Source organism: Sorghum bicolor, chromosome 6 (genome assembly GCF_000003195.3).
Source record: "Sorghum bicolor cultivar BTx623 chromosome 6, Sorghum_bicolor_NCBIv3, whole genome shotgun sequence".
In the NCBI taxonomy this organism is placed as follows: domain Eukaryota; kingdom Viridiplantae; phylum Streptophyta; class Magnoliopsida; order Poales; family Poaceae; genus Sorghum; species Sorghum bicolor.
In genome coordinates, this window is record NC_012875.2 from 57,780,841 (window position 1) to 57,800,557 (window position 19,717).

At 45.8% G+C, this 19,717-nt stretch overlaps 3 protein-coding genes across 4 annotated transcripts; 2 read left to right on the forward strand and 1 right to left on the reverse strand.

Annotated features, from left to right (window-relative positions):
• Positions 2,642-9,544, forward strand: LOC8068463 (putative pectinesterase/pectinesterase inhibitor 45). Its single transcript, XM_002447155.2, has one exon. It carries the CDS (start codon positions 7,041-7,043, stop codon positions 9,258-9,260), a length of 2,220 nt encoding a protein of 739 aa, XP_002447200.1. The 5' UTR covers positions 2,642-7,040; the 3' UTR covers positions 9,261-9,544.
• LOC8068464 (uncharacterized protein At3g28850) lies at positions 11,490-13,581 on the forward strand. Its single transcript, XM_002447156.2, has one exon. The coding sequence runs from the start codon at positions 11,910-11,912 to the stop codon at positions 13,407-13,409; it is 1,500 nt and encodes a 499-aa protein (XP_002447201.1). The 5' UTR covers positions 11,490-11,909; the 3' UTR covers positions 13,410-13,581.
• On the reverse strand, positions 13,985-18,145 carry LOC8068465 (binding partner of ACD11 1). Of its 2 annotated transcripts, none has more exons than XM_002448577.2 (5): positions 17,788-18,145; positions 16,200-16,319; positions 15,776-15,851; positions 15,136-15,249; positions 13,985-14,624 (listed from the first exon to the last, which is right to left on the reverse strand). In XM_002448577.2, the coding sequence occupies exons 2-5, from the start codon at positions 16,313-16,315 to the stop codon at positions 14,196-14,198; spliced, it is 735 nt and encodes a 244-aa protein (XP_002448622.1). In that variant the 5' UTR covers positions 16,316-16,319; positions 17,788-18,145; the 3' UTR covers positions 13,985-14,195. The 2 variants fall into 2 exon arrangements, with proteins under 2 accessions (XP_002448622.1, XP_021318631.1); XM_021462956.1 differs by lacking the exon at positions 17,788-18,145 and adding an exon at positions 17,633-17,766.

The window sequence follows — 19,717 nt, forward strand, 5'->3', positions numbered from 1 at the left end:
GACACCTTGCTAGTTGCCACCCCACATGGCTCCACACACACAAACACACATACCTTCCGTCCTCCCACTCCTGCTTGACCAACTGTTGTGAGTTGTGACGCCTGTATTGCTCCGTGGGGGTTAAGGAGTGTTGCTATTGGAGCCGACTGGCGCCTGGTGATTTGTGCGATGATTCCTAGCTCATCATGAATCGAGATACTCTGATTATCGAGGGCCAATAGGAATTTCGCAGAAATATTTTGCAATTCAAAAGGGGGCTCGGCTGAAAGATTAGAAGCATGTGTCACTTGCTCAATAGTATGCCTCATGTTGATAGGTTCATACAAAAGAAATAATGTTTATGATACCAACTAATAACTATAGATTTATCATGAGACATATTTTCATATTATATTTATTTGGTTTTGGTGTCATAGACGTCATTGTTATTTCCTATAAATTTAGTTCAAATTAAATTGGCCTGACTGATAATTTTGAGAGGGGCAAGTAGTTTATAGATTGTATTAGGAAACTGTGCCTGTAGGTGCTTTGGATCTTTGATCAGGTGTGACGTTCTGTTTGTCATAACCTTAATAGTTACCGTAGCTTGGAAAAATCATAGAAATTTACCGCATGGATAGTTAATCTTTGTTCTAATGCGCGTTCTAAAATAATTCAGTCCACATCTACAAGTCGCCATTGAGACAAAAAGCAGGATCCAAGCTTTTTACTTAAAAAACAAGACAACATGTAGGGTCCAAGTTTATCTTTCGATACCGGCGTCAAGAAAAAAACGTAGGAGCACTAAACTAGAAGTAGAAGTCACAATATTTGCATTTATACAGGCGATTGATCACAGCATCACAAGCATATACAGTACACAAGAAATGCCGATCGAATAGCTACTGAAAGAACTTCAAGAAACACATGCAGCTTGGATCGATCTTTTCTCATCGATGATTTATTTGCATTAATTGATCCAAATCACGATACAAGAGGCATGAGGACGATCAGAGACAAATCCATCGCCCCACGCATGAGCTTACACGAGGAAGAAATCAGCACAAAAAACAAGATCCTCTCTACCTGAGGGAACGAACAACAGGGGACCAAGAAGTGAGTGGGGGAACTCCATGCGAGGCCTGTGGCTTCTCCTCCCACAGGCTACGGCTTGAGGAAGAAGAACAGTCCTCGATGCATCTTCAGCTATTAGCTGCTTAATTTACGAGTGATGCTAGCTCTTGGATCCAAAGGTACTTGTACTGCAAATACCCCTCTCTCCATGGCACCAAAGTCGTTTTTCCCTAGCTCAGAGCTGCTGGGATTTGGACCTGGTGGCTTTGAAGAAACATCTCGTGTGGGGTTTGAAAGAGATGACCTGCATTGTAGCGACAGGTCACACTGCAGAGGATCGTGTGTACATGCATTGAACCTGGACGCCCCTCCCTCTCTTTAGCTTTTGCGTTGGGCGTATGGTTTTTGGCCTTTTGGGATTTGGGAATATGAGTCACTGATTCTCTCGGTGTCGTCCCGTCTCAGCTTTTTTTTTGGGGGGCTGCCTTTATGCTGCATGCCCATTCAGCAGTCACGCACAAAGCCACAGCAACTAGATCGACCACTGGGTCTGGGCACACACATTTTATACTAGCATGGAACTACCGGATTAGGTAGTGTGTGTTGCAGTTGTTTATTGTATGATTGCTGTCATCGTCGTGTATTTAATATTGGTGAACATGTAAGCTGCACCGACATGCCCCATGCAGGACAACAGGCCGCTAGGGAATACACCGTGCATCATGCATGCATGCCCCTCCTATATATATAAGATATGATATCCCCAACTCAATACTGACAGCTCATGTTGACTAAGAATCTCGGCACGTACGTTTAATTTGGCCTCTATCTGTTAAACCTAGATTAACCATAAAAGGAAACTAAGTATAATGGATTTCACTTCTGGCCTTTACCTGAATTTGCTAACGGCTTCGTCAAGGTATAAGCAATGCCCCAGAGTCTAGAGAGAACTAAATATCATCTGTAAATACTAAATGCACCTGCTGATGAATGATAACGAGTCACATCTCACAAAACATGACCGAAACCAAACATTCACATGAGACAATCACACTGCATCACATGGTAGCTACCTAACTCTTGTACCATATGCATAAGCATTTTTCTGCTCTGCTGGCCATTCCGATATATAGCATATATATGCATGTCAGTGTGTTTAACGAAAGTTCAGTGATATCTACTACATGAAAACTTTCAAAGAAAAATTAACCGAGATCTACATCATGTCGTTCATCATCAGAAATAAATGTGCGTGGCCAGAAACCGAACGACGACGGCACATCAGCTAGCGCTCGATCTGCTGGAGATAAGGGAATTTGCAGCTTCTGGGCGCTTTTTGCTAGCTCCATGTGCTTTCTGCGATTCCAAACCCGGACGCCGAGCTACCAAGTGCCGAGCAAAGGTCTCGTCGCCGGATTCCCTTCGCTCCTACTGGTTAATTAACCTAGGCTGTATCACGGCTAGGTGCATCCTCCACTCCATTCACTCCAAGACCAAGAACCACGTACAATGCTCACAGGCGGCGGCAGCTAGCTAGCTTGCTTAACTCTCCTTAGCTAGTCTAGTAGACTTATAAATAGCAGCCAGCTCTGAGCTCTCGTCATCAGCGGCGGATTAAACAAGTGAAGTGGTCCACGGGAAATGTAGCAAGGGTCCTGGTTGGTTGGTTGTCACCTGGAGTTCTCCACAAACTACTTCAGTAGCAACACACACCCCTAGTTTAATGCACCGTGTTTGCATGTTTGTGTGGAGCTGTGTGTGTACATAGTGAAGTGTTTGGGGGAACTCTGGGTGGCAATCAGCAATTTGTGCTATCTAGCTAGGTCTCTGAGTGCAGCATGCACCTTTTTTTTCTAAGTGCAGCATGTACTTTGGAGATCGTACTAGATCGACCAGCATATGATATAAGATAGTGGGGGAAAACAATTAGGTTAGGTGTCCCCGGGAGTTCTCTACAAGCACTTCACGATGCACTATTTTGAGAGCTTTTGTGAAGTGTTGGGGGAACTCTCGATGCCACTAACCATTTGCTAGAGGTTGTGGCCAAGTGCATGCCACATGAAATGATTTGAAGACAAATCATATTTGGAAATAATATATCAAGTTTGGTGTCCCTAGGAGTTCTTTGCAAACACTTCACAAAAACATTTTTTAAGAGCTTTTGTGAAGTGTATGGGGGAACTCTCGGTGCTACTGATCATTTGCTAGATGTTGGTCAACGTACTGCAAGCCACATGAGATAATTGAAAGAGTTAGGTTTGGTGTCCCTAGGAGTTCTCTGCAAGCACTTCACGAGGCATCGTTTTGAGAGCTTTTGTGAAGTGTTTGGGGGAACTCTTAGTGTCACAAATCATTTCCATATACTAGACGTTGGTCATGTGCCATGTGATATGTGTTGAAGGCCAGGGCAAACGTTTTGTGTTACTAGGAGTTCCCTAAAAGCACTTCACGAGACCTTGGCTTAATAAAGGGCCCTTGTGAAGTGTTTGGGGGAACTCTTGGTATCATGAAGCATTTAGTTATAGTATATATGATGTCCACATGAATACCATGTGCGATACAACATTGAACAATGTTCGGTGTTACCATGAGTTCCCTTCAAGCACTTCACATGAGGCACCATTCAAACTCTGTTTAAGATTAGGTGTAATGTGAAGTGTTTGGGGGAACTCTTGGTGATACTCAACATCCATACACATCTTGAAGTTGATGATACTCAATGCTCATGTAAGTTCCCCTGACCCCGACTCTAAAATCATGGTTTCAACTTCCAAGTTCCATATATGCATGTGCTTTGTGAGATCTAGATATGTTTATTCATATGTTTTCTATTTTGACACTAATCTATGCCAGTATATAGCTAGCGCTACCAGAGCCACATTCACTTTCACACTCATGTTGAGCTAATTAATATTTATACAAAAATGTGTAAAGCTCCAGATGCTTTCTATTCTAGCTCAACCTTACGACACACAGGGCGGAGCCACACTGTCAAATGTGCAATTATGTTCCTTCATAGGAGATGCTCCCATGGATGTATGAATTTCTTGCCTCACCCCCAAATAGATTAACTATATCCATTTGATAGTTTGTATGATTCATCTAATGTGTCAATAAATGGCATATCATGCTAGTTTATATTTAAAAAAATACGATGATAGTATAGTTTGCCCCCTTCCCCAAACAATTAGAAAAACTACCAGTCTACCATCATGCGTCCTCCCAACGAAGCCAGGTCGTAATAACTTTTTTTATTAGTTGGATCATTGGATGGTTGGGTAGTCCAATCAGAGTTTGGATTAGCTATAGCTTTTCTTAGAAGTTGTCTATTACCTCTAGCTGATTTAAACGTGATCTTAGTGCCAGTGTGGCTTCTAAAAAAACCTTCACCTCAAGGTGAACAAATGAATGCCGCAATGTGCTACAAACATAATGGAATACAAATTGATGTTTAGAGTTACTAGAACATGCATGTAAATAGTGGAATAGTTAGTACGTAACCTTTTGCTTACGAGTTGCATGCATATGCACGTTAGACGACATGTGTTATAGTATATATTTTCCAATTTTTATCTTTATTCTAATATTAAAAAAGCGAAGCGTTGACACAGCTGACCTTTAGGGCCGCAAAATCAGCCTCCATAGCCTAGTGCATGAGCAGGCGGAGTTTTCCTTGCGCGAGTGACAGCAAGTATAATAACAGACTATAAGCCGGCTAAATACTAAGGTAGAAGGAAAAAAAAGAGAGAGAAGAGAGTAAAAGCAGGTTATACGAGAAGAAAGAAAGTTTGTGAAAAAGACAAATAATGGATTATGCATTAATAATAATGAGATAACCACTATACAGGTGAGCTATAAAACGACTAAAAAAACCAAACAACAGCCGGCTATATTATTAGTGAACCTCCCCGCAGGCGAAGTTGGCGGTGGATTAGCAGCGGTCGCTGCCAGTGCCAGCACCCCTAAGCGGCAACAACAAGACATGACCCAAACATGCCCACATCTTCTTCTACCCCTATCTGTTGCTGCTTATGCGCACAAAAAAAGAAAAGGATTATCAAAAGAGACTCAATCAACAGTTATCAAAAGAGCGAGACTCGATCAACAGTTTGGTTTGTTTGTTGGAAAGAAGGGAGTATAACTATCTACGAAAGAAGAGAATGGAGAAGGGATAAGGGCAGCGGAAAAGAAAGATTAAATAAGTAGGCTAGCTTATATATGGCAATAAGCGAGTCCTATCCATCAATATTGTAAACTTATATAAATAATAAAAATTATAGTCTAAAAAAGACAAATCCTAGTTATATTGCTCCTTTGATTATTACATATTTTTCATCAACAATAAAAGAGTTAAAGTCCAAACACAGAACATCAACTAAAAGACAAAAAAACAACACCACTAAAAAAATTGTCCAGTGATGATACCGAGTCCAGTTCCAAGATATATTAGACTCGGTGCAACGTACGAACATATTTGCTAGTAAAAATAAATTCACATTAATGATGGACACAACTATTTCACATATATGTTATTTCCATTAGTTTCAGTACTCACTTTGTATCTGTAGTAACTAACTACATTTTTCATTTCTCATGAATATTTTTTATTTGCACACACAGGTAATATAGTACTCCATCTCCTTCCCCCCCCCCCACCCCACACACACCAAAAAAAGTTCAACTCGCATTTTTAAGAGTTATAAATAATTTTAAATTTGGTTAAATGTTATAAAAGCAAATGTTAACATTTATGATAAGAATAAGCATCATCAAAATAATAGTAGAATATATCTTCATAATAAATCTATTTAGAAATACTCTACTTTCTATAAACTTAATGAACCTTTTTTTACTTGGTTTGAAACTAGAATATAATTGCACTTTTTTTAACTATCGGTCAGGGAGCACCTAGGGCTACTAGCCTACTACGCAGACCTGAAGGCTAAGGTCAGTAAAAGGTGAGATTCCATTACTTCTTCTTTTTTTTTTCTTTTTCTTTTTTCTGAGAGAGAGATGCGAGGGTTGCAGAACATTGCTTGTTCAGCTAAACGGTGCCAAAGCCTGCGGCCCATGTTACGATTTGGACAGCTCAAGACTAGTGCGGGCCTTCAGGGAACGCGCATGCAGGCACGGCCCTTTTCCTAGCTAAAAAAAAGCACGGGCCGTTTTCGCCAAGAGAAAGCCCATCAAGGGGCTTGCAGGCTTTCAGTTTCAGGCTAAGGCTTTCAGCAGAGCGTGACAATCAACTTCAACTGATCGACTCTACAAAACGAAAAGTGTTGGCGCTGAACGTATTATCTATATATCATTCGTATGATCATCTTGTGCTGTAAACCTGTGCTTTTGTCCATTTGACACTGTGTATGCATGGATGACTGTGACTTGCTGACACCGACAGTATTTTCCTACTGTATCAGTTTCCTGTCGCTGATATTGCAATGCACTAATGCCTTCTAAACCCTGCTACTACACTACATCGGCTGTGAAGTCTGAATAAAATGCGTAGCACGCAGACAACAATGGTTTTCTCGATTGTTGTAATCCTGATGAGGCTCAAATATGAAAGATGGTCAAACAATGATATATATAGGAGAAGCGATTTATTAACTATCTCCAGTGAAATGAATCAGTAGAGACATTGAACATGCACTTTCTATAAAAGCTGGGTTCTTCTTCTCGCTCCCGAAAAAAAAATCAGGAGGGAGACCTTTTCTCCTCCATTACTTATTGTACCATGAAAACAAAACAATGGCAACCACGATGGAGAGAGACTGGCATGCAACCAGTGGAAGCCAGTGGCCTAAACTAAACAGTCGGAACCCCACACCAAAGCAGGGTGCTTCAGCCAAGAACTGCTCGTGTCCACACGCTACGCCGGGGACGCCGCGCGGACCTCCGGTGCCGGGTTTATAACCGCCACGCCTCGTCCTCTCAGCTACCACCCACTCCACCCCCTTCCTCCCTTCCCGGTGACGTGATCGTCAGCCATGGCTAACAGGGTCGCCGTCGCCAGCGTCATCGCCGCGGTGGGCATCGTGGCCGTGATCGGCACCATCGCCGCGGTGACCAGCGCCAAGAAAGTGGACGACAACGACGCCGGCGGCTTGTTTTCCAGCGTGAAGCTCTCCACGGTGTGCGCCTCGACGCTGTACCCGCAGAAGTGCGAGCAGAGCCTGAAGCCCGTCGTGAACGACACCTCCGACCCGGAGGACGTCCTCCGGGCCGCGTTCAACGTGGCCCTGGACGAGGTCGCCGCCGCCTTCCAGCGGTCCGCGCACATCGGCAAGGGCGCCACGGACAACCTCACCAAGAACGCCATGGAGGTGTGCAAGAAGCTCCTAGACGACGCCACCGAGGACCTCGGGGCCATGTCGAGGCTCAAGCCCCAGGACGTGGTGCGCCACGTCAAGGACCTCCGGGTCTGGGTCTCTGGCGTCATGACCTACGTCTACACCTGCGCCGACGGATTCGAGAAGCCCGAGCTCAAGGAGGCCATGGACAAGGTGCTGCAGAACTCCACCGAGCTCAGCAGCAACGCGCTCGCCATCCTCACCCGCCTCGGCGAGCTCCTGCCGGAGGAAGCCAAAGCTCTGAACGCCACCTTGGCGGGTGCGGGGCACGGCCGCCGGCTTCTTGGCTGGCAGATGGGCGAGGCCGAGGAGGTGACCAGCGGAGGCCGCGGGCTTCTGGCCGTCGATGACAAGCTGGGCGAGATCGCGGACGTCGCGAGCGCAAACCGGAAGCTCCTGTCGGACACGCTGGACGAGATCGCCGGCATGTCCCACGGCGCGAACGGCCGGCGCCTGCTTAGCACCCTGTGGTCTCAGATAACCAGCACCCAGGGAGAGGACGTCCTCGCCCACCAACAAAAGCTGGGCGTGTCGCCAGACGACGAGACCGATCACGCCGCCCGGCGCAACCTTCTGTCGACCGAGCTCGACAGCATCGCCAGCACGTCCGCCGAGGCAAACCGCCAGCTTCTCGCGGCGGAGGAGCTCCCCGACGAGCTCGCCGGCAAGCGCCAGCTGCTGTCCCGGACGCTCATGGGGATCGACGAGGCGGCCACCGAGGCCAAGCGCCAGCTTGATGAGGCAACGACGGAGAACACCATGTCTGAGACTGAGCACAGGGTACTGACCACTGACCTCGTCGGCACGTTCGACGAGATCCAAGACGGGCGCAGCGGGGCGCCGCCCGGCAACTTCCCCAAGTGGATGTCGGCCACCCAGCGGAGGCTCCTGCAGCTGCCCAGCCTGCAGAAGCCCAACAAGGTGGTGGCCCAGGACGGCAGCGGCGACTTCAAGACCATCAGCGAGGCCATCGCCGCCGTGCCCAAGACCTTCGAGGGCCGCTTCGTCATCTACGTGAAGTCCGGCGTGTACAAGGAGTACGTCACCGTGCCCAAGAACATGGCCAACATCTTCATGTACGGCGACGGGCCGACGAAGACGGTGGTGACCGGCGACAAGAGCAACACAGGCGGGTTCGCCACCATCGCCACGCCCACCTTTTCCGCGGAGGGCAACGGGTTCATCTGCAAGTCGATGGGTTTCGTCAACACGGCGGGGCCGGATGGTCACCAGGCGGTGGCGATGCACGTGCAGGGGGACATGTCGGTGTTCTTCAACTGCCGGTTCGAGGGGTACCAGGACACGCTGTACGTGCACGCGAACCGGCAGTTCTTCCGCAACTGCGAGGTGCTGGGCACCGTGGACTTCATCTTCGGCAACTCGGCGGCGCTGTTCCAGAACTGCCTGATGACGGTGCGCAAGCCCGGGGACAGCCAGTCCAACATGGTGACGGCGCAGGGGAGGACGGACCCCAACATGCCCACGGGGATCGTGCTCCAGGGCTGCCGCATCGTGCCGGAGCAGGCGCTCTTCCCCGTGCGGCTCCAGGTGCCCAGCTACCTCGGCCGGCCATGGAAGGAGTACGCGAGGACGGTGGTGATGGAGAGCACCATCGGCGACCTCATCAGGCCGGAAGGGTGGGCGGAGTGGATGGGCGACCTCGGCCTCAAGACGCTCTACTACGCCGAGTACGCCAACACCGGCCCGGGCGCCGGCACCAGCAAGAGGGTCAACTGGCCGGGCTACCGCGTCATCGGACAGGCCGAGGCCACGCACTTCACCGCCGGCGTCTTCATCGACGGCATGACGTGGCTCCAGAGCACCGGCACGCCAAACGTCATGGGCTTCACCAAATGAACGAATTTTTTTTTTTTGCAGTGATTTTTTTTTCATTGTTTTTTGCAGTAGTATGTTGCATGCATGCAGCATGCTTTTGGGTTTGTCAGGGAACGGCTAGCTTTTTTGTTATTATAGCTGGAGGGAAGCTCCTGTGCACGCATGCACGGTGAATATAGGTGATCTAAGGAATAAAGTATCAGTCAGATGAGAGCGTGACTGTGAGAGAAAGACAGCTTAACAAAGAACTAATTAAGCAAGTTCAGGATTACCTTTTTGTATTAATTCTACTGTCTTTTTTTGCATGCACGTTTAATTTATTTTATTTAATTTATAAGAGTTTAACTATATGTATATATAGTTATATTTTGGAGAGGAGATTAATGATTTGCCACAATACGTACTATAGATTTGTGTCATTTTAGGATAAATCAATTCTAATCCGGCCTCGCACTCACAAAATGCACTTAGCCTCTGAGCTTAATGTTTTCTGTATGGATTAAATTAACAATGACAATTGTGGTTGGGAAATAACACCGACAACAATGCTAACATTTCAAAAGAATACATGAGGTTTCAAACACACTAAAATGTCCCAGCTTGTAGCTAAATTGATGAAATATGAGCATGAAAATTATGATTTCATAAAAACATAAAATACAAAATGCACTAAATGACTAAAATTCCAAAATAATCAAAATGGTTTGTAATTACAAAATTATATAGGCCCACCTACAATTAGGGTCGCTACTTCATAATAACCCATCGATTGGAAGCTGTTATGCATGGATACACTCTGAATAGGTGACCAGTGATCTGTACATGTACAACTTGAGCAGAGGTGAAGAAAAACAATCTCTATCTACTACTAAAAAGACCCAAATGAACATTCAAACCTAAATCGACTTAATTTTCATAACTACTATACTTCAATAAAGCCTCAAATTTAGTAACCTGTGCCCGTTATGAGAATTGTAGTTTCAAATTTGATTTGGGACATCCTAATAAAATAAAACTGTTTATGTCATGATATCAATTCCTAAGTGCCATTTTGACTTCGGGTGCTCAAGGGAATATGCAAAAGGAAGAGGAATAAATGAGGAGCATGATGTTGATGAACCCCATGCAGAATTCCTTTTTCAGTGAGAAAAAGTGAGGATTTATTATTGCTTAAAAGTAGAATTACATTCTTGAGTAATAATTTGCTCGATGCAAACTGCCATTGTATAGCGCTAGATGGCCGAGTGTTTCGATCTCAGTGCCAGTTGTGAAAGCTCATGGACAGCTTGATTTCCCTCTCTTCTCGTGTGGCTAATTTTCCACTCAAACAATAATACATGTCTAATATCGTCCACAATGAAACGTAGAGTACCAGGGATTCATCAAAGTAGGTTTCTAATATAAGTTCAGACAAAAAGTTCAAACAAAGAAATGACCTAAGCAGGAGATCAAAATATCAAATTTGGTGGTACATGTGGCATTCAATTTTGTATGAGGTTATTTTTCTAACCTAAGAGCAACTCCTCCAAGAGACTCTTTATATTTTTCTAATTTACAAGAATAGAGATTTTGGTAAAAAAATAAACTTCAACAACCTCTTCAATTAGTTATCCAAATATAGATATTCTCTATCTCAGGTTTCTCGCTATTCAAAGATGGAGAGCGATGATGACTCTCTAGACTACACATAAGATATATAAAAACTATTGGAGGACACAAAGATATAGAAATGACTTTTACTCAAATGACTCTTCAAATGATGATTTAGAGAATACATTTTAGAAAAGCTCGTGGAGATGCTCTAATTGACCAATTATATAAACAACCTTATGACTTTTTCAACCAGAATTTTCATAATTCTTAGTCCTTTTTTGTCATCGAAGAGAGAATTTTTTTTTTGACTATTTTGGATTTGACTTTGTTGCCCTATCGAGGAAAATGCATATGCCGTAGACTCAAACGTTCTCACAAATATCAAGTCAAACTAAACTACATATAGATTGTCAGGACAACTTTTTTTGCCAACTACATACTATCTTTAAGATCTAATGTTAGTAGAATGCAACCCTAAACATAAACCCATACTAGGCTACTAGTAGTAGTAGTACTAATAATCACAAAAGATCTTTTCGGAAGTATATCTTCATATCATCTAATTTAATTAATAATGTCAGTTAGTACATGCATAAAGATATTATTAGTGACATTACTAAAAAGATCTTCATTTCGTCAATTCGGTCCATTTCTTCTATACATAAATAAAATCTGCTCCTTCGTGCAGACGTGCACACCATCTCCAACAAGCTATATTCAAGGCTTCAATAATACGGAAAAAAAAAGAAGGGAAATTGAAGTCCTGGCCGGCGCAGCTGGCCTTTCTGGCTTCACCTCCTATTTTTGTCAGTTCCGTTCTTGTATTCCGCCGTTTCATCAAGGACTAATTAAGCTAAGCCAAACTGTTGGATCCCTTACTTCCTTGAAAACCGCATCACCTTCAGGTTTCTGCACCTTGAATCCCATTCTTCGCCTCGCCATTATCCTTTAGTTGCAATTGCATTGTGGATTTGCGGTGCCGTTGATCTAGCCGCGCGTGCATGTGCACGCGAGCACGGACGACGCAGGCGGCAGGCCGGCTAGCGCGCGCCCGCGCCGTCGCGACGTGATCCGGCGATGGGGTGCGCAACCTCCACCGAGGCGCGGCGCGACATGGTGTGGGTCGGCGCCGACGCCCCCTCGCGCCGGAGCTTCTCGCTGCCCTCCGTCGACCGCCAGCGTCTGCGGCTTAGGGCCGGTTCGATGCTCGGCACCCTCGGCCTCGCCGGCAGCGCCCGTCACTCCGGCTCGTGCAGGCACGCGACGCTGTCGGTGGAGGAGATGATGAAAGGCGACAACGACCACGGCGCGGACGCGGTGCTCCTCGGCGACGACGCGGCGAAGCGGCCCTTGAAGCCCCGCACGCCGACGCTGACGCCGCCCAACGAGCCTGAGGTGATCAACGCGTGGGAGCTCATGGCGGGGCTCGAGGACGACGAGCCGACGCCGCGCGCCCCGTACAAGAATCTGCTACTCGATGAGCCGCCGCATGAGTTCGTCTTGGAGGCGCCGCCGCTGCCGCAGTGGATGCAGGCCGACATGGACATACCCGTCGCCTTAGACTTCGACCCGGAGGTACTGTCCGGATTCCGGGAGGCGCTAGAGGGCACGACGCCGTCGCCGGAGCCTGCTGTTGTCTCGTCCGCCGAGGACGAGACACCCAGGGAGCAGGAGCCGCAGAATAGGAAGGGCGCGGATGCATGTGACATGCCAATGTCGCCGCCGTCGCCGGAGCCTGCGGTTGTCTCGTCCGCTGAGGACGAGACACCCACCAGGGAGCAGGAGCGGAAGGATAGGAAGGACGCGGATGCATGTGACATGCCAATGTCGCCGCCGTCGCCGGAGCCTGCGGCTGTGGTTGTCTCGTCCGCCGAGGACAAGACACCCAGGGAGCAGGAGCGGAAGGATAGGAAAGACGCGGATGCATGTGTCATGCCAATGTCGCCGGCCACCGGCGACATGCCGCCGGAGCTTTCCGGGCTTGTCCGTGCCCGCATCATCGCGTTCCAAGAGAGGATCGAACGGAGGCGAACCAAGGGCCGCGACGCCAAGCTGTCGCCCCTGTGGCCGCCGGGGGGCGAGCGGAAGGCGGTGGTGTACTTCACGAGCCTCCGCGGCGTGCGCAAGACGTTCGTGGACTGCTGCGCCGTGCGCAGCATCCTGCGCAGCTACGGCGTGCGCCTGGACGAGCGCGACGTCTCCATGCACGCCGTCTTCAAGGCCGAGCTCGCGGACCTCCTCGGGCCCGGGTTCGCAGGCGCCGCGCTCCCGCGCGTGTTCATCGACGGCCAGTACCTCGGCGGCGCCGAGGACGTGCACTTCCTGCACGAGGCGGGCGAGCTCGGGCGCGCCCTGGAGGGGTGCGAGGCCGCGCCCTCGCGGAAGCTCGGGTACATGGAGGCATGCGCCGCCTGCGGCGACGTCCGGTTCGTGCCGTGCGAGACGTGCTACGGCAGCTGCAAGATCTTCGTCGAGGACGACGACGCGGACGACAGGTATCACGACGTCGGCGAGTTCCGGCGGTGTTCCGATTGTAATGAGAATGGCCTCGTCAGATGCCCCGTCTGTTGCTGTTGATGCTTGTACCGCGTAAGCTATGGGTAGATCAGTTGTTTTTTTACTGTACTTTGTAGTTTGTACAGTGTGGACAGCATTATAACATAATTTTGATAGGAACAGGATCCTTATAATAATTCCGTGCTTAGTGCCTATACTGTTTTTCATGTGTCAAAATAAAGGAATTTCAGGAGAAACTGCTCGGCATGTTGATGATCCTATAGAACTGTTGAAAAAGGGACGAAACATTTTTTGCTTGGGCATCAGAAACATTTTTGCTCGGGCATCAGAAACATATTCGTAATAGAACACTTGTCTAGGGGAGAACGATTGTTTGGTCTCGTCTCTCCAGATTACAGATTTCTCCTGCAGACTAAGTGGCCTTTGTTTTCATCATGAAGGGTAAAATGGTCAGTAATTGCAAGGCTTGTTGATAGATAAACAAAATCTGAACATCTGATAAACGGATCATATCGTGATAAACAAATGAGAGGCACGCCGAGAGGAAAATAAAGTCAAAAGAGAAGGAGCTAGGCCACCGATGCAAGGGAAGGCAGTACTCAACAGCAATGCAAGAATATGAAATGCGCAGAAAGTCAGAAACATGGCTGCACGATCACTTGACTCCATTTGCATCAAACTTATCAGAGCAAACAATTTGTTCCAAACGCAGTGTTCGTCTCCTTTTAATTTACAACACTGTTGTCTGTTATAAATATACATCGAACATCACTTGAAGTATATCGTATTAAGGTGTTCTTCCTCCTGTTTAGTAACTGAAGGATGGATTGTATGTTCACTTTTCATTCAACTCTGCCTACCATGAGCAGCCAGATCTGCCGCGGCCTTGGCAGCCCTAGTAAGAGCATCAGACAGCATCATGGCTCCTGCAGAGAAGTAGCTGCTGGTGACGATGCCATTTACCACCTTAGCTGCAGTTCTTCCAGTGGCAGTAGCAACCGTCTTGGTTGTCTCCCTTACACGATATGTCTCATCGACTGATCGCATTGCACCAACACCAGCATTGACCCTGTCAGTTAAACCGATTCTCTTGCTCAGCTCTGCAGCCCTGGCTGCAGCTGCAGCTGTTAATCCATGGGACTCATCAAAGGCTCTAGCCTTAGCCAAAGCATCCTTGCTGAGCACGTATCCCTTTGCTAGCATCGTCTTCATGATATCTTGAGCCACTGTAAAAGCTTCCTGCGGAGTAGTGTTGTACTGGCATGTCTGGTAGTTCTGTTCATAAAAAATTGAACATCAGCCCTACATTTGGGATTGGGAGAGTGAATTGCTGTTCAGACATCAAAGAGGATTATTTTGAGAATTTAGACTAGTTTATCTTAAAATGCCCATGCTGGAATGAGATAAGCTTCCTTCTTTTTTCCTCAGTTCTTATTGCCACATTTTAAAGTGTGAAAACCACATTTTAACTCATCCGTCATGTAACAGAAAGATGAGCATAACTAGGTGATCTGGTAAGTTACATGGCAAAGAAAAGTTATATTGCCACTTATACACACCATGGACGCCACTCCAAGCATCATAATTAGCATGACCGGAGTGATGCAAATCATGTGTGTGACTAGAGATAATTTGCTTCGCCAATCCACTAAATCCAATAAATTGTCATATACTGGAAAAACTGGTTGCTCAAGGCAGAAATGAATTCAATTCACAAAAATGCTTCCTTGTCCAAGTTGACTACTATTAACCATGCAGAAAATTAGTAGAATGGCGAGATGCATACCCTGTATTCGATTTCCTCTTCGGTCTCCCAAGTTGGCCTGTCCCAGAAATTAAAAGTCTCCTCAGGTTGTCCCCAATAAGTTATGCATACTGGCTGATCCACAATAGTAGCCCCCTATCGAAGATGCAAAGTGTTGTCAGGGGCACAACAACAACAACAAAAAAAAAAAGATTCTTTTTTAAAAAAAAAACTTTAAAAAAAACAAGACTTGTTGATAAAAAAGTGGTTCGGCAAAGAAGTATACAGCATACGGCCAGCTTACAGGTCACTCCAAAGCAAAGCACAAACTGAAAAGATTGGGTTTCACTACCGAAAAATGTACACAATCTTGGAAGTGTGTAGAAGACACTTGACTTCTTTTTTTTTTTTGGGGGGGGGGGGGGGGGGGTTCAATATGCATTAAAGAATTGAGATAGTTTGGATACATCACATGTAAAAAGGAGAAACTCAATCTAAAAGAATTTTTCCTCTGAATGCTGTACACACTAAAGAGAGCCTCAAGAACTTTCTTGCTTTATAGGAAAATCACTTTATCAGTAAGTCAACTGAGAGAACATGAAGCCATCATCGGTATAGGCACATCAAGAGTGGTACATTTAATTTCTGTGGAAAACAGTATTGTCAAAAAAAGACAACTTACACTGAGCAATACTGCAGTTTCCAAGGCAAAGCGTTCCTTGAATGTCACATAAGCAGTGGCACCATAATCTTCTGATCTGTAGTATTTAAATTCACCATGAAAATGATGACAAGGGCGTGTCATAAACAAAATTTTGAATTGTGAGCCAGGGTACTCCAGAGATAAGATCATTCTATGAGGTAAATTTATAATAAGCATGGTATGTCAATAGTTGTTCAACGCACGGATATCAAAATAACGAGCACAGTTTTTTTGTGGACCAAATATTTTTTTTTAACTAGAATGTTTGAGTGGGCAGAATATGCCACAGATAACATTTATCCTTTTCTGTTAACAAAGTTAAGATGTCATTTATCTACTATATGAAAAGTGAGTGAGATACATACAATTTGCTTTCTCTAGAGAGAGAGAGTAAAAAAACCACCTGATAAGTTCTATGTGCTCAATAGGACCAGAGAACGAAAAGAACTCATGAAGATCACTTTCAGATACTCTGCTCGAGAGGTTAGTGACTTGTACAGTGTGCCCTGTTTCACTCATGATTCTGGAAGTCATCCAACAGAAAAAGAAAAAAAGGTTCAAAATTTTAGTATTTCCTGTGATATACATGTGAAATTCGACAGGCGCAGTAGTTTCCGAATTTAGTGAGTAGGATATGTAACATCATTACAAGCAACAAGTAGTTTCTGCTTGTGTATCTCATTGGAAAGAACCTTTAGGTTGACCTTTTTTTTTTTGAAGGCAATAGGTTGACTTTATTGTATCATGTCTATAGTTATTGTCCTAAAGAATAATTTGGTGTAAAATTACCATCAGAACTAAAATTTTAAATGAATATATGTTGCTTTCCAGTATTAGTAGAAAATAGTTACACGAAATCAATAGCAAAGAAACAAAAAGGATATATCATACACACATCAGTTGGCCCACTGAAACGTCCATAAAAAAATTACAATCTTTAAAAAAGTAGGCATACAGTAATAGCATCACCAATACTACGACACCTATATATACAGTTCAGTGCAAATAATATAAAAGCACAAGGTGACCTGCTGCAGCTTACCATCTCTTCTTAACAGCATATATATCCCCTTCTTTCTTCTTTTTTTTTTCTTTCAGGCTAGGTATTAAATAACCAAAGTGTGAATTTCACTGTCTGACTTATGATACATGGCCATGTGACAACAGAAATCAACTTCATTGTTAATTATTCAATTCCATGAATATGAAGCAATTATAAGACTCTATCAAGGAGAAATTCTGTTTGCAAGATCAATGCTGGGGCAAGATTGGTTCCCTAAGTAGCCCGAAAACAAAGAACACTAAAGTGTAAAGGTTTTAAAGTTCAAATGAAGAGGAACTAGCACAAACTTGGTACTGTCCTGGCAGCAATATTTGCGGCCAACAGGGAAATGGTTGCTCAAATATCACTGTTGGAATATTATGAATCCAGAGGAGTTACAATTACTTATGCAGTAGCATTTCAGTAAACCGACTACACCTGCTACAAACTGGTTGTTCCCTCATAGTGTCATTTGTTGTTTTTTTTCCAGAACCCAACCACTCACCATATCTTTCTTCACAAAGCTAGTAAGCATTCATCCAGCAGGCTTCACATCCTCAGCAAGACAGCAACTAAACTATAAACGTCCTAGACAATCGAATCTCCAATCACATGTTTCCTATAAATGTTGGTGGCAAACAGCTGATCGATATAGCACATACATAGAAGACTAAATGGAGAAAACAGAGTGGACAAGGGTTACAGATTATGTAACGAAAACTAAATTGAACAGGTCGTCGACGTAACTCAAACACAGAAATGGAAATTAAAGTCGCAGCCATATCACAAACAACCTAGGAAACGCAACACTACGATCAATCCAGGCTCTCCTCTGACAAACCGACACAGAAATCCGACGCGCCAGTCGCCAGAGGGAAATCACCCCTGAAGCAAACCAAAAATCATAGCAATTCGATCAAGGGCAAGGCGAGCGGAGAAGGAGCCTCACCCTTGTCTTCCCGTCGACTCCTCGCGCCCCCACCCAGCTCGGCAGTCGGCACCGCTAGGTTTGGCGAGGCTTCCCGCACCCGCAACCCACCCACCGCACAAGCACAGAGCGGCCGAGGCGAGCCCGTCCAAATCGCCTGATGAGCCCGTCGGCGCGGCGTTTAGTGGCGTGTGGGGCAAGGGCGCGACCTCGATCTCCCACCCACCTGCTGTACTAATCAACCGGGGGTTCACTTCCGCACGCACGCACGCGCGCGCACACCGGAATTGCCCCTCCACCCCTCGGCAGTTGGGAGTTGGGACGAGGCACGACGCCAGGGGAGAGGACGGTGGCGTCGCGCCCTCGAGATCGGAGTAGGGTAGTGGACTGGCACCGGTCACTTGGTCAGTGGACTATTGGGCCACGGCTCGGACTCCCAAGATGCGGTGTCGGCGCGTCGGCGGGCCGTTGTGGTTGGATTACATGGGCCCGTCAAATGAAAAGGGCTCTCTTTTAGTATGGGCCGTAGATGGGCTGTTAAAGGAGCCTGGGCCTTGGTGAGTTTGAGAAGCCTTCGTATGATGATTCATTCGAAAACGTTACATCTTTTTCCACCGTCTTGGCGCGTTTTTCGCGTTCCGTTTTTTTGGTCGCAATCGCGCGCGGAGACGGGAGAAACTGAAGAAGCAGTCTGATTGAATGAAGGCACGGTGGTGGGCGATGAGATGAGCGCAACAAGCAGCGTGCGCGAACGTGAGATCGCATGCGTGTTCTACGTAATTTATTAATATGGGCGCGACGCCCATCGACGACGTTAACGTAGGTAGATGGCGGCGTCACGTGGGCAATTCCCCGGCCCGGATGGCCGGATCTGCATGCACGTGGCTCCATCGGTGTGGCTGTGCATGTACGTGCTAGCTAAGCTTAATATGATTACTCTATATGTACGTGGTAGTGGTACACTGGTACGACTGAGACGGTATGGCGTAGATCTGTAATCATGAAATGGAAGTATATATGAAACCATCGCCGACCGGGAATGGGATGCTTTAGCTTCGTCCCGGCCACAAGCTAGCTGATGCATGTAGCCGGGTCTGGGGGCCCTGACAGATGACACTCTCCAGGCGATTAATTAGCGCAAATTAATAAGGCATCATATCGGAGCCTCCGAGGGACGAAGAGGTTCATATCGAGCTGGGCCGACGGCGTATTGCGCGACTTGGCGATCGAGTCGTACCGTACGTTTCCTTTATTTCAAACTGATCGAGGTTTTCTGCGGTGCTGCTTTAAATTTTCTTTCAGCTCACTAATAACCAGGTCGCTCGAGTACATTGGTTTATGGTGGTACGGTGTTGACACGAAGAGAGGCACCAAACACAGAAACATTAAAAATTTCTCAGGTACTTGTAGTCTTATAATTTAAAATGAAGGGAGTAAGTCTTATATAATTTAGAATGGAAGGAATATGTGGTAAAGGATAACTAGGGGCCTGTTTGGCTCACATTGCTAAATTTTAGCTAGCTAAAATTAAATTACTTTAGTAACTAAAGTTTCAAACACATAAATTAGCTAAAATAGTTTAGTTTCATTAGTCACTCAATAGTAGCGAAAGTAATTTTAGCTAGTTAAAATTTAGTAAAGAGAACACAACAGGCCCTAGGTTTACTAGCAAATCAATGAAAACAACTGTCGTGCTTACATGACAACGAAATGAAATTGTGCATGTTACCCGTTTGTTCAACGAGGCTTCAGGACTCAAGCATATATAGCTGCATTCTGGGGTAAAGTTTGAACCCAAAATGCAACTATATACTATACAGATCGAGAGAACACAAGAAATATTTCGAACTTATATCCCATATAAAGAGACGGACCTTCCGAAGGTCGTCATATATAGCTTACATATATCTATCTAAGCTTTTAAATTAAGCATCAATATACATTTCAATCT